The sequence below is a fragment of the Sceloporus undulatus genome, chromosome 5 (genome assembly GCF_019175285.1).
Source record: "Sceloporus undulatus isolate JIND9_A2432 ecotype Alabama chromosome 5, SceUnd_v1.1, whole genome shotgun sequence".
NCBI classification, from domain to species: Eukaryota; Metazoa; Chordata; class Lepidosauria; order Squamata; family Phrynosomatidae; genus Sceloporus; species Sceloporus undulatus.
In genome coordinates, this window is record NC_056526.1 from 41,948,606 (window position 1) to 41,963,322 (window position 14,717).

At 39.3% G+C, this 14,717-nt stretch overlaps 1 protein-coding gene across 1 annotated transcript in view; it reads left to right on the plus strand.

The window, feature by feature from the left end:
• Nucleotides 1-14,717, plus strand: part of NUP205 (nucleoporin 205) — a 72,920-nt gene that overhangs the window by 11,060 nt on the left and 47,143 nt on the right. The window contains 15 exon segments of the mRNA XM_042470521.1: nucleotides 97-325; nucleotides 792-956; nucleotides 1,120-1,295; nucleotides 2,748-2,864; nucleotides 5,086-5,223; nucleotides 5,912-6,062; nucleotides 7,373-7,578; nucleotides 7,941-8,123; nucleotides 9,121-9,171; nucleotides 9,279-9,488; nucleotides 9,909-10,008; nucleotides 10,891-11,028; nucleotides 11,266-11,455; nucleotides 12,875-12,995; nucleotides 13,714-13,795. Coding sequence (XP_042326455.1) covers nucleotides 97-325; nucleotides 792-956; nucleotides 1,120-1,295; nucleotides 2,748-2,864; nucleotides 5,086-5,223; nucleotides 5,912-6,062; nucleotides 7,373-7,578; nucleotides 7,941-8,123; nucleotides 9,121-9,171; nucleotides 9,279-9,488; nucleotides 9,909-10,008; nucleotides 10,891-11,028; nucleotides 11,266-11,455; nucleotides 12,875-12,995; nucleotides 13,714-13,795 — 2,257 coding nt within the window.

Below are 14,717 nucleotides of genomic sequence, written 5' to 3' on the forward strand. Positions count from 1 at the left end.
CTCCTGAGTAAACATGCATAAGATATGATAATAAGTGATAAACAGGCATATTTTAAAGGTAAAAAGTGTAAAATTGTATGATTGAATTTATTCTAGGTTGCTGATCTGATCAAGGAATGTCGGCAGGCATTAGCAGAGAGCTTGTTTGTTTGGACATGCCAGTCACCACTTAGCCGGGATGATACTTTAATCCTTATTAGTTTCTTAGAGAAAGTAACTCTGGAAGCTGATGGCTCATTGGACAGAGTCAACTTAGCACTTCTTATGGCTCTTCTCTATTCCTTTGATGTCAGCTTTCTAGAGCAAGGCACTGAAGATCGAGAAGGTAAAACCAATTTTCTACCCGGGTGAAGTGATGCATTAAGATATATTAACTGCACACACAAAATTATGTTGTTTTAAACATAAATACAAATAATCCAGTCTGGGGGAGTGTAAGTGTGTCAGAAATGTTGAATAGAACACTTTAATTGTATGTGTTCAACAGCTTTAGGGGCATTTCCCTTTTAAGGGAGGTTACTCAAAATCTGGTGGAAGAATGATTAGTACAAATGAACCTCACTTGTTCGTGGGGGAAGGTTTGGGAGCATTGCATTTCCTGGGGGGCTGTCCATTCATGACTTAACTGAATAGTTTACAGAGTGTGACATGAACTATTGATAGTGCCACAAGGTAACCTAAAAGAGGAGAAGTAAAGAAATGTTTGTACTTTCTGAGCTAATCATTTTATTTTCAGTATTGTTCTCTCTTATGTGTATTAAGCTACAATTTTTGTTTCTTACTGTTTTTAGAATTGATGCAGCAGTTGCCACTTTTAACAGAAAGACAGTATATAGCTGCAGTTCACACACGGCTTCAAGAATCTCGACCTTGGAAAATACCAGGATTACAAGCAACTGTTAGATTAGCTTGGGCACTGGCCTTGCGTGGAATTTCACAGTTTTCTGATGTGACAGGTAAATTAGATTAAAAATGGAGTCTAAACTTAAGGAACCCAGTCAGGTCCCATCTCCATTTCAGTGAAGGAAGGAGATCTAGCATACATTTCTTGTTTAAGAAAGCAGATTCAAGCATACTTCTATAAAATATATTTGTCTTTCCACTCTTCATTCACTCTAGCACTGGCAGAATTCACTGAGGCAGATGAAGCAATGGCAGAATTAGCAATTGCGGATAACATTTTTCTGTTCCTTACGGAATCGGTGGTGAGAGCAGAGAACTTCTACCAGGAGGAATTTTACATACGTAGAATTCACAATCTAGTCACAGACTTTCTTACACTCATGCCAATGAAAGTAAGTCACACGTGTGTGTATGTGCGTGTATACATGTACATAATGCTGCTAAATAGAAACAGGTCAAATATTTTCACAGATTTGCTTTCATGCACACTGAAATAAATATTTCTTGGGTGTGAATGGTGTATATTGTTTCATATTTCTCTGTGTGTGAATTGTTTAAAATCTTTTGTATACAATATTTTCGACTGGATGAAGAAAATTGACTTTCTTTTTGAAATATAGGCACATATTAAATTTTGCAAGGAATAGGCAGAGCATTTTGCTTGGTGTTGTATATTTTGCTATACTTCAATTTATAATTGAAAAACGAGGATCAATCATTTTATTCATTTTCATACCAATAGATCATAATGCTATGAAGGGTCCATAGTTTATTTGAGGCTGGAAATTGTCTTCAAATGGTATGATTAGGTTCTAACTATCAGATGGAGGTAGGGGTTCTCAGGCACAATGGGGCTGTGCCTGGCTGCTGTTCTCTATAGCAGAGGCCACAGCAATGGTGGTTTTAAATATTTTAGAAATATTTTATATTGAACATGAATATTTTATGTCAGAAGTAATACCATCAGAGCTCCATGTATATTATTTGTTGGGAGGCACAAAAAGGGAGTTGCTGTTACGTTTGTGTCTTGTTTTTGGGCTTCTTGTGCGTAATTAGTTAGTTCCTTCGCTAACAAAATCCTGAATTAGATAGGTTTTTGGTGTGATCCAGTGTGCCTTTTCCTATGTTCTTTTGTTACTGCTTTTGCTATTTGTTGTGATGGTTGATAGTTACATTCCAGTAATAAAATATCGATTTGGCAACATAATCCTATGCATGTTTACCCAGAGGTAGTCCCACTGAGATTAACAAAGTTTTAATACCTGTGTCCATAGGACTGCTTCATAAAACTGTGTATTAACTTTGCTAGGAGGAAGTCAAATTGAGTTTAGTGGGATTTACATGTGAATACACATGCCTAAGATTGTACTGTCAAGGTGTTAACTTGCAGACTTCAGTATTTATTAGCTAGTATTTTTTTTTTTTTTGCGTTATGTTTTGTATATTTGTGTTTGTGGGAAAGAAAAAGAGACAGAAATAAATTTCTGTACATGAAATAAAACAATCACATCTGATAAATTCTCAGAATAGGAGGATTTAATTTTCATCTGAAACTGCTATTCTGGTTCAATTTATTCAATTCTCTAATATCATTAAAAGAAACAAAAATATTTAGCTGCTGGAGAATTGAAAAGCAAACTTATTCCTATTGATTTTAATGAAAAGCTAGGCATGTAATTACTATTTTTTCATTTAAATCAGTGTGACTTAACTAGTGTTCATTCTTTAACTTGCTCTCTCTAATAGCACTTGTATAAAAGAATGCTAATAATTGGTAACCTGAAATGTCTATTTTTCCCTTCTTGTTTCATTTTTAATTATTTTTTTCTTGGGAAATTTTGTAGGTGAAACAGCTAAGAAACCGTGCTGATGAAGATGCTCGTATGATCCACATGAGTATACAGATGGGTAATGAGCCACCTCTTTCCCTTAGACGTGATCTGGAACACCTGATGCTTTTAGTAAGTAATTTTAAAAGAAAATAGTTCATTTCATTTTTAAGGAACGTTCATTAAAATGTAAAATACAAAAATACCATATATACTCAACTATAAGTCGACCTCATGTAAAAGTCAAGGTCAGGTTTTGGGGCCAATAAATAAGTCGACCTGGGGTTTTGGGGTCAATTTTTGGGCATAAATTTTTAAACTTACAGACGAGTATATATAGTATTTGTCCAAATCTAAACTAAAATAATATTTTAAAAAGATGTTTATTAAAATAATGTTGTTGATTAGGCCATTTTCCCTACTAATGTATATCTAAATGTACATTACTTTCATTTTATACACTTTTCCTCTGGGAACCATTTTTCTAAAAGTGTGCAGAAAAAAAAACCAAAATTGGAAACCAATAAGGAATTGCAATATGAAGGAAAACCAAGGAGAACCCATTTTTGTGTGTATCTTTGTAAAACATATACAGCCATCCCCTACACTTCTCCCAGCAATAAACAGTTGTTAATAATGCTACAAATTATTTCTCTGTCAATCAGACTTATTGAGAATTTTGTCAGAACCTTCTGGCCTCAGGAAATTTCCTAGTCTCTTCTCTCTGCACCCCACCCAGCCCCAGTTGTTTTAAAGATCAAGGAAGGATCATTGAGGAAGTCACTGCTGATCATCCATGCACCACATTCAAAAGGCAATTCTAGTAAAATCTCCTGATATTAAAGACAAAGGATAGAGAGATACCTTGCTGGTATGTTGGGCTCACGTTTCACAGTGGAGAGAGGGGAAAACATCATTTAATGCATTGTTCCTCTGATCATCTCAGATAGGCAGGAATGCATCAGCCTTTTGAAAGTACCCACTAGGAGGATCTTTACTCTAAGGCCAATTTTAGTTGCTACTTTTTGTTTTTTACTAGAGGACATGTTTTCTTTGGCTCCACTCCAGTTGCCATTTTTTGTTCCTTCTCTCTCACTCTTTCAATCTGTTCTTTTTAAGGTTTTGTTTCTGCCTTTTCTTTGCTGCCTATATATATTTAGGGGACCTCTGAGAAAATCATGGCAACTTGGTGGCAGTCCAAGAACCCCTCAAGGGAGATTTAGATCAGTGCACAGAGGTTAACAGTACCAGTCCAGTCCCCTCTGGGGTTAGGAAAGGCAGCCAAGGGCCTGGTATGTAATACAGGGAGGCCCAAGAGGTTATTTATCTGTAGACAGTTGGCAACCCCCTGCCCCGTCTCAAGGAGGGGAGCTACCTGTTCAGGGAGGAGAGTAAGGAATATAGGCTCCTTCTGCTAAGGAAAGGTTCTTCTCCAAAATAGAAGGGGTTATGAATTTTCTTCCCAGAGTCAAAGGACTTCCTTCCATCCTGGCTGCACCACCTACACCATCCTTCTTTCTGAGATCACTAAAACAAGAAGAACAAAAAAAACCCAATAAGAACACAATTAATTAAAAATTAATTCCTTTCTCTCTTCCCTCACATGCATAGAAGCCTTGAAGGCGTTTGCTAAGAACAACACTTATATTTTAAATAAGTCCCTCAGATAGACCTGTCCTTATACTGGTCCTTTACTCTGTGTTTCTAGAACTTGGGATGAAATTCAGCCTTAGCCTTGTTCAGTCCTTTTGAAAGTATTAGTACTTCTCCAAGAATCCCTGAAACTTGCATCTTAGTGGTATGCTTTTCTGGACAAGTTTTTTCCTTTCTGGTGCAGTAGCTAAATCTTTGCTCCTATTATTGTTGTAGGATTACTCAGTGTTACATACCTTTTTCCTGTTGGCATTCTGTCACTACACAGTTTGGTGAGGTATGCCTTGAAGTAATTGCTGACCAGATTTTTGTGGCAGATTTTGTCAGAGCGGGTTCTTTTTCCTGTTGCCTTCCTCTGTGAATAGGAAAATGTGACTTGCCTGGGGGCGCTGATGTTTTTTTCATGGCTGAGAGGCAATTTAGGCCCTCGTCTCCCAGACTCCTAGTCTGGCACTCAGACCATTACACACACACTCAGATTTAATGTTGCTGTCACACAACTCTCCTTAGAGTAGAGGATTGCTCCATCTTGTGGCCATTCTCAAAAGAATGAATATCCTGTACTGTAGTTAGATGTTCTCCTATCGGAAATGATCAGGGAACATCCCACACTATAGGATGTTAATTCTCTCTTCCACTGGAAAGGACTGTCCCAAAGGCAAGACAAATAATTATTTTCTCTCTCTCTTATCCTTTATAGATTGCTGAGTTGTACAGTGAAGATCCTTTTAATATGGAACTTGCTCTTGAGTATTGGTGTCCTTCAGAGCCTCTGCAAAGCTCCACCATTATAGGATCATATCTTGGGATAGCCCATCAAAGACCTCCTCAACGTCAGGTTAGAAAATATCTGTGTTCTCTTGCATGATTTGATGCTTGAAATGTATTTTAACATCACTAGTCTACTGGAGCCTAGTTTTCAACAAGATGTGGATGCTTGAGGCTGATGTGTTCCTGAGAGGGAGAGGCAGACTGGAAAGCATCTCCAACAGCTGCTTGACATTCTGCAACACCATGTAGTTAGCTTGAAAATGTAAGTTTCTTGGAATAATTAGTGATAGTAGAGAGAGGAAAGGTAGCCTGAATCAATGTTTGTTACAAGTTATTGGTGTGTGTGTGTGTGTGTGTGTGTGTGTGTGTAACAATTTGATATGCCCCTAGGTGACAATTGTAAAGACTGCTTTGTATATTTTTGCTGTGCAGTCTAGCCACCATCTCCTGAACTATTTGTGACTGAGACACACACACACACACACACACACACACACACAGTGGTAATCATGGGTTATCTAAAAACTGTTAATTTTAGACCTTTAGCCTTTTAGCAGATAGCTGGTCTAAATTCAATTGCTAGTACTGTATAGAGTGGAACTATTGGATTAATAAGATTTTGGCAAGTCAGAACTTAAATAAGTTCTAATGATTCAATGGATCAGTTCAAGACAGGACCTGAAACTGGATTTTGGGCCTATTCTTCATGGGGAAATGATGATGCTTCAGCTAAAATGTAACTCTTCTTGTTATAGGTTGTTTTATCTAAATTTGTTAGACAAATGGGAGACCTCCTTCCCTCAACAATTTATATTCCTTACCTGAAAATGCTCCGGGGATTGGCCAACGGGCCCCAGTGTTCTCATTACTGCTTTACTTTGTTAAAAGGAAACGGCAGCAGTCATGGTAAGAAATATGGCCCCATGTAAGCCAAACATTTACTTGACATTATATTGGCTGAACAGGAGATAGATCTATACTAAAGGAAGCATTTAGGGACATAGGCCTGTTACAGACTGCCCAAATAAAGCTGCTTCGGGTCTCTTTGGAGGTATGCTATTTAAATGATGCATGGGTCCTATGAGTCCGGAGGTCGCGGCAAAGCCACACTCCATTCCTAAGCACTGGAGTGCAGCTTTGGTGCAGCTTCCGGATTCTTAGGATGCATGCATCATTTAAACAGCATACTTCCAAAGAGACCTGAAGCAGCTTTATTTGGGCAGTCTGTAACAGGCCATAGAAATGTAGTGGAATGTATCCTTTTTCTTTCTACTGCTGGCTGTGGCTTAACTTCTTGTAGATGGTACTGCTTGTTATGAGTGATGAGGAATCACATTAAGTATAAACTGGTGGACCCAACAACAAAATCTGCTGGGTGTTCCTGTTCAGGATTCTTGACAGTTATGTCAATTTCCAGGTTACTTATTCCATTCTTCCTCCCAGTTTATTGTTCCCATTCCTCAACAGTCCATCAGTGCCACAAACATTAAGGATAACTAGTATTCCTTGAGCTTTTTTGGGGGTTCTCTTCATCCATTTCCCTCTCCCCAAAGATTTACGATTTCCCCGAACTTGCTGATACCCTTGTGTGTGTATTATGCCATTTTGATTATCTAAGGATTAGAAAATTAGTTAACTAATACAGTTGGCCCTCCGTTTTTGCGGGGGATCCGTTCCCCCCCCCCCCCCCGAAAATGGAAGCCTGCGCTTATGCAAGCCACATAGGCTTGGATGGGGCATGTCCCTTTGCGCATGCACCATTGTAAATAGTGGAGGTCACTCCTCTTCGCATATTCAAGGATGCGGATCTCAGATCCATGAGTTAGGAGGGGCAACTGTAGTATATAAGGGGACACAGCATGGTGTGATTTGAGCATTGTTCTGGGACTCTGGAGATCAGGGTTCGAATCACTTCTCAGTCATAGAAATCCTATGGGTGACCTTGGGCAAGTCATACTCTCAGATTCAGAGGAAGGCAAGGGAAAACCCCTTTGAACAAATCTTGTTGAGAAAATCCTGTGATAGGTTCGCCTTAGGGTCTCTATAAGTTGGAAACTACTTGGGCACACACAGCAACAACAACAATGTAAGATTGTTCATGCTTCAGACCATATGTGTTGTAAATATGTATGAACTTATGTTTAAAGAAAGTATAATTTTCACCTGTAGATTCAAGAAGTTCTGTGATTAGAGTTTTTTTTTTCCTCCCACTCTAGCTGAAAATATCCAGGGAGTAGGTGGCAGTCCTGTCTCCTGGGAACATTTCTTTCACTCTTTGATGCTGTACCATGAACACTTACGAAAAGACTTGCCAAGTGCGGATAGCATTCAGTATCGCCACCTTCCTCTCAGAGGCATCACCCAGAAAGAACAGGATGGACTGATTGCCTTTCTGCAGCTTACAAAAACTATAGTAAAATGGGTATGTAGCTATTGGATGATGCATTTAGGATTCAAAATAGTCCATTATTTGATAGCTTTGGACATGTTTGGCCAGGAATAAATACAAAAGCAGATTGTTAAATTGGTTTAAAAAATCCATCACAATTTAAAACCTGGTAGTGAGAGAGTGAAACAGAAAAAGACAGGGAGATATGGAGAGAATTACATATCGTCTAGCAACAGATTTAGTTTAATTGATGTTTAACCTTGGTTGGAGAAAGACAGAACGTGAAAAAATACAGTGGATATTTATTCATTCTAGGTACAGCTGACATGATAATTTATACTAGCTGGATTTAGCTTCTCTCATCAGCAGTCACTGATCCTTTTTTACCTTTTTAGAGTGAAAATGCTCGCTTGGCTCTCTGTGAACATCCTCAGTGGACACCAGTTGTTATTATTTTGGGACTTCTACAATGTAGCATCCATCCCATTTTGAAAGCAGAGCTATTGCAGACGCTCTCAGCCTTTGGGAAATCGCCTGAAATTGCTGCTTCATTATGGCAGTCATTGGAATATTCGCAGGTATGTTCCTATGGTAATTCATCTCTAGAGTATCAAAATATGTAGAGAATTATGCTGTTTTAGAAAAATATGTCTTTAAATATTAGAAATATATGCTGAGCCCTGTTTTATTCCAATGCTGCACTGTTCTTATTTGAAAATAACACTGATTAGGTCATATGGTTCACTATATTTATGCTGGGAATGCTGATGTATAGTAACAGCAGATAAAATGGAAAAAGTAGTTGTAGTATAGATCCATTTGAATCCCCAGTTCTGCTTTTTGTGCTGTTATTTTTTATCTATGTCTTCCAAACCCTTATTGCTAGATCCTGTATAAAGCTGCCAGGAGGGGGATACTTATAGTTTTTGTGGAGGCAGAAGAATAGGGATGTGATTTGAAGTTAAAATAGCATATCATACCAATATTCTGTTCTCCTTAATTTAGGTCAACAAAATCATGTTACCTTGAAAGAAAGGCCAATCTAGATGTAACTGCTTCCACTTCCAAGTTATGTCTAATTGTCCTGTTTGTCATGGGCTGGAATTGTGAGTGTTACATCTGTATTAGCCTGGAGTTCTCTCCTGGCATGGAAGTCTTTTCAGATGCTGGCTGAAAAGTTTGTGGGTTAAAAATTGTAAACACAATGATACTGCTTTATATGGATAGGATCTTTTAAAAATGAAATGTAAAATAAACAACTTAGGCCTATTACAGACTGCCAAAATAAAGCTGCTTCAGGTCTCTTTGGAGGTATGCTATTTAAATGATGCATGCATCCTAAGAATCTAGAAACTGCACCAAAAGCTGCACTCCGGTGCTTATGAATGGAGTGTGGCTTTGGTGCGACCTCCGGACTCTTAGGACCCATGCATCATTTAAATAGCATATCTCCAAAGAGACCCGAAGCAGCTTTATTTTGGCAGTCTGCAACAGGCCTTAGTTCATATTCCTGCTGCCATGTTATTTTTGTAACTGCAAAAAAGTTTTCTCTCTCTTTTATTTTGTTTTTGGAAGATATTGCAAACTGTAAGAATTCCAGGCCAAAGACAAGCAATTGGCATCGAGGTAAGCTCCTATTACTCTCAGTATTGTATATTGTATGAAGCTTTAGGTTTCTCTTTCTCTCTCTCTCCATTATTTTTAAATCACATTTTTATTACATTCTTGAAAAGGTCGAATTGAATGAAATAGAATCCCGGTGTGAGGAGTACCCTTTAACTCGTGCTTTTTGCCGGCTCATTAGCACACTGGTAGAGAGTTCATTTCCTTCTAATCTGGGAGTTGGGTTGCGTCCCCCAGGCTTTGACCCATATCTACAATTTCTGAGAGATTCTGTGTTTCTTCGGTTTCGTACAAGGGCCTACCGGAGAGCTGCTGAAAAGGTCAGTTTTACTGATTTTTAAATACATTCTACTAAATTACTGCTACCAATGTTTGTAAAGCTGATTTGTGTTGATACTGTTTTATAGGTAATACTTTGCCAGCTTCATTATTATTATTTATTTAAAGGCCCATGCCTTTCACCAATGTGCTGTTTTAATTGGCCAGTGATTTGTTTTTATGTCAGATGAAGTTCTCACTGACTGGGTTGGATTTAAGCATTCCTTCCTTCTAATTGTGTTAACTGTTCCTGTGACAAAAGTGCTTTTTATTAGCAGTAGGACAATTTCCAGTGACGGAGGGTTGTTTCTTTCAGACAAAAGAAACCTTTTGATCCAACCCAGTACATGCATGTGTGTGGTCTGTGAATTTTTCATTTGATTCATGGTACAACCAACTTTTTTGTGCTTTTTTCTTTACAGTGGGAAGTAGCTGAAGCAGTTTTGGAGGTATTTTACAAATTGCTGAGAGATTATGAACCTCAGCTTGAAGATTTTGTGGATCAATATGTGGAGCTACAAGGCATGTCCCCCCTCCCAATCTCTGCTAGCTCAACTTTTCAATTTTGGTGGAAGGAGGCAGAAGGATGACTAGCATTTATGCCCCCTCAGTTGGTTACATAGACTAACCCTTGGGAGCCACTCAAAAAAACAATGTTATCATGTCTTTGTAATATTAATCTCACTTTAACAAAGACTATGAAACATAGGGCCAAAACAGATGGCCTTAAAAGGGTGGTTTGATCCTGCCCCTTTGAAGACTGGATGAGGGCTGTGGCAACCACATGCTGCAGCCTTGATCCAGCTAATTGCTAGCTGAAACAGCTGTGGCGGCGGCTTTTCAGCACTCCTGCGGCATGCAAATGCTGTGCCACCAGAGCACTGCAACCCTGCCCGCCATGTCACCCTCACACCACCTCCAAGTTGGCGTATTGTACTGGTCTGCTTTGTCTCATAGTCAGAAAACATATTTCTATGAAATTCTGCACCCTTTGATAGGCAAGTTGGGGAGAAGGGCACTTGCTCACAAGTGTGTAGCCGATGTAGAGATACCATGTTGTAAAAGAATTGAACTTGAAATGTGGAGATGAATTTGAAAATAAGTTTTCTGAAGAACTTTAGAAGGGATAAGGTTGGGAATAGGATTCAAAAAATTGGACTGGTTTTGTGGATCAATATGTAGTTCTTGGGGATACGTATGCAGGGGAATGTGGTACTCTTTAGTGCTAAATGAGAAAAGTGGTTGGATTTTGCAGTTATTTTGGATGTTGATATAGAAGGAAGAGAAATGAGAAGGCAAACCTCATGGTGATTTTCTTAGGAAATAAATCAATGTTTTGTTTGTTTGTTTGTTTTTTGCAAACTTTAATACTCATAAATAATGCTTAATTATTTCATTTTCCAGGAGAAGAAATCATAGCTTATAAACCACCTGGATTTAACCTCATGTATCATCTATTGAATGAGTCACCAATGTTGGAACTGTCTCTTAGCTTGCTGGAAGAAGGAGTTAAACAATTGGACACCTATGCCCCTTTCCCTGGTAGGTGGTAGTTTTCAAAAAAAGAAAGAAAAGAAAATGTCACCAGCTTCTAAAATAATCTTACAGTTTTTTAAACCTGAATTAAGAGTTGACAGTTCCTGAGAGTATTTTTGGGAGGGTGGGGGAGGTTAGAAATCTTATGGCTCTGTCACTATGTTTTATAAACTGACTACAGGTTATTCTTCTAAGCAGGAGCATGTGATACCTTCATTATATACATTTTCTTTGCCTTTATAGGAAAGAAGCATTTAGAAAAAGCAGTTCAGTATTGCCTTGGGCTGCTCAATTTAACTCTACAGAAGGAGAACCTTTTCATGGACTTGTTAAGAGAAAGCCATCTCTCCCTGATTGTTACCTCACTGGAACAACTGCTACAGGGGATCAACCCTCGAACCAAAAAGGCAGACCATGTGGTGAATATTGCAAGGTAGGCCTTATATATTTAAACATGCAGCTACAGATCTAGATGTAACCATCATAATCTTTACTGAAAGAGTCAAAGAGTGTGTCTTGCTGCTTATATGGGGTCTTGCTTTTGACCTGGTTTTATAGAAAATAGGGTAGTTGTACTGTAATGTACTGTAGTGACCTGACTTATACATTTATGTTATAAATGTGTGTCTCAGATTCACAAGAATCTGTCTTGAGCTTTTGAATGTAGTCAGTCTAAATCAAAGAAGGCTTGCATTCCTACTTTTAATATGCTAAAGCAGTCATTAGTTTTTGACAGACTAGCATATATACTCAAATATAAGTCGAGAAATTTGTGCCCAAAAATTGACCCCAAAAACCTGGGTCATCTTATACACTGGTTAATACGGGTATAGCCGGACTGAGGAGGACAAAATGTTGGCTTTCACCCCTGAAACACCCCAACCTAGCTGTCTCCTGTGGGGAAAAATGGGCTCAGGTGGAGGGGGAAGGGTGGGCACTCATCCCTCAAGCCTCTTTTCCAGACTGGCTGTCTTCCTGTTTTACCCCTGACTTATCAGCAGGTCATATCAGAATCCATAAGATCAACTTTTACTCGAGTATATAAGGTAAGTATGGTAAGGTGTGGAAACTGAAATGAAGGCTGGATACAGACTGCCCCTTTGAGGCGGCCTGCACCTGCCCCTTTCCCCACCGTATTGGGGCCCAGTCATCCGCAGCGGCAGCCCCAGAGGCCCCAATCCGCCGCTTCTCCAGGCCTCGGGGAAGTGGCCTGGAAAGGGGTGTCCTTAGAGCTTCATGCCCCAAGGACACCCTGACAGCTGTGGGGAAAGAGAGAAAGGGGCCTTTTCCGTATCGCTGGCACAGCCGTGTAAAGGCTGCGCCAGTGATACACAGCGAAAAGGAGCTCCATTTCGGACCTCCTTCCAGCACCACTGAAAGAGTGCCACAAGCGCCCTGCAGCGGTGCAAGCACGTCATGCCCGCGCTGCGCTGTTTGGCTGCGGCGCAGCTGTGACATCATAATGGCGGCGCCCGTGTATACAGGCATTCAAATGACGCATGCCTCTAAAGTGTCTGGAAGCTACTCCAGGACCGCTCTTACAGGGCAACAGCTGGCTCAAAAAAGTGTCGATTAAATCTACTCCTGCTGGTGGCCTGTTTGGGACTGCAGTGGTGACCTGCTTTGGAAGTAGGCTGTGTGGTTGTTGCGATCTTGGCACAATCAAGGCTGGATTGGCCAAAGGCTGCTCCTTCCAGGCTGACTGCTTTGGCCCAATGTGGATTTAAAATGCTCACTATGTATCAGATCTACATATACTTATTTTAGAAGCCAGATTTTGGCAACATTATTAACCGCACTGGAAGTATGGGTCAGATTAACAGTTGCTGTAATGTCTTTGCCATTTTTAAAGGTATCTTTATCATGGAAATACCAATCCTGAACTGGCATTTGAAAGTTCCAAAATCCTGTGTTGCATTTCTTGCAATTCTAACATTCAAATCAAACTGATTGGAGACTTCACACAAGATCAGGTAAATGATGTTAATTTTTAACACAAGAGAAGCCAAGAAGAAGAATGTAGACATTTAACAGAAAATAGTTTTATTCTTATAATACTTGGGTTTTTAATATCAAGAATATAAAATGTGTGGCTCCATTTCATCTTGCATGAAGGACTAGGCTGGGGCATGTTTTTTTTCTTCCAGCCAGTTCATACTACACAGTTTGATTTCCTCTTGCAGTTTGAGAGGGGCTTTTTGCTGAGAGGAAGTGGGGCTACAACAAAACAGCTTTTTAATAAAGTTAACTTTTGGGATACCAACTCCCACAATTCTCCAGCCAGCTAGTAGCCTTGCTGGCTGTGGGATTCTAGGAGTAATAGTCCAAAAATAACTTTTCCAGACTCTGAAATATGTATTCTTTCCCTTTTTTGGTAGTAGACATTCACATATTAGGGGCAGTGTGTGGCTAGAACTGAAGCCAGACAAGTATATTTAGGGGAAGGTCTTTTGCTTTCCTTACAAAGAATTGATTTATTAAATTCTTACTCTCTGAGTAAGGGTCAGGGAAGAGCTCATAGTCATTCTTGTTCGGTTGTGGTGAATGGGACATGGACTCATGTTTTTTCAAATCATTAACATTGATTGGAGGGTAGTTTTATGGGTGCATGTCTGTTTTGCTTTGGAATTTCTTTGTCCTGTTTTAATACTTCAATATCTTCTCATACCTCTCCTTCCAATACAAATCTAGACTATCAGCCAGAAATTAATGGCTGGGTTTGTGGAGTGTTTGGACAATGAAACTGCAGAAGAAATAATTAATCCTGATGAAGGTATGAAAGTACTCCATTTTTATTTTATATAAAAGTAAACTGGGGAGACTTCTGTATTCTTATTTGAAGAACTTAGCTTCATTTTATTGATTTATTTTTGGTAGACCAGAAATTGGCCTGTAACTCAATCAAATGCCTGTATGATTGTTACTCTGATTATTTTAAATCTTCTATACTTTGATTCTGTAGGATTCTATAGTTTGAGCAAAACTGTAAACAGTCTACCAAAAAGGAACGCTATTTAGTTTTAAATGTAATTTTCCAGAAATTACTGTTCTGTAATTTTTTATATGGGTGGTGTGACAATTGCACAGAAAATATTTCTAGATGTGAATTACTGCTCTGAAATACTAGGGGGTGTTCTCACTGGCTTATACTCCGTGTTACAAATCGAATCCAAGGTATAGCGTTCCTATTAGAAACCGAATTAACTCTAGAACAGTTCCAGAGTAACCCGCAATCGTTCCCACTAAAATCCGAATCGTAAAGCGGATTTTTATTTAATCCGTGTTAATGGCGTATAATCTGGGTTAAAAAAATAGAAGGGTCGAACCTACAATTTTTCCTTGATTCGGGATAGAATTCGGAATATTTAAATAGGAACGTTTCGGCCTTTGAATCGAGTCAACTGGGTGGGAGGAGCGGAGCGCGATGGGCTGGCCTGGGGGTGTCACCCTCTTTGGTCTCTTTCTGCATCGCCAGCACCATTTTCTTCCATTCGCATAATAGCCTTTCCTCCGGTGGATTGCAACCTCCCCTCTGCTCCTCTTTCATAGACCGATGTGTGAGGAGAGCCATTGAACACCATTTTTAACTATTCTTTTTTTTCTTTTTCACCTCTGCCTGAGCAGCAGATGGGCTTTGGAGGAACTATGGGATGGGTTTTGCAGGACATATCCCCACTTCATGGCTCTCCAGACAA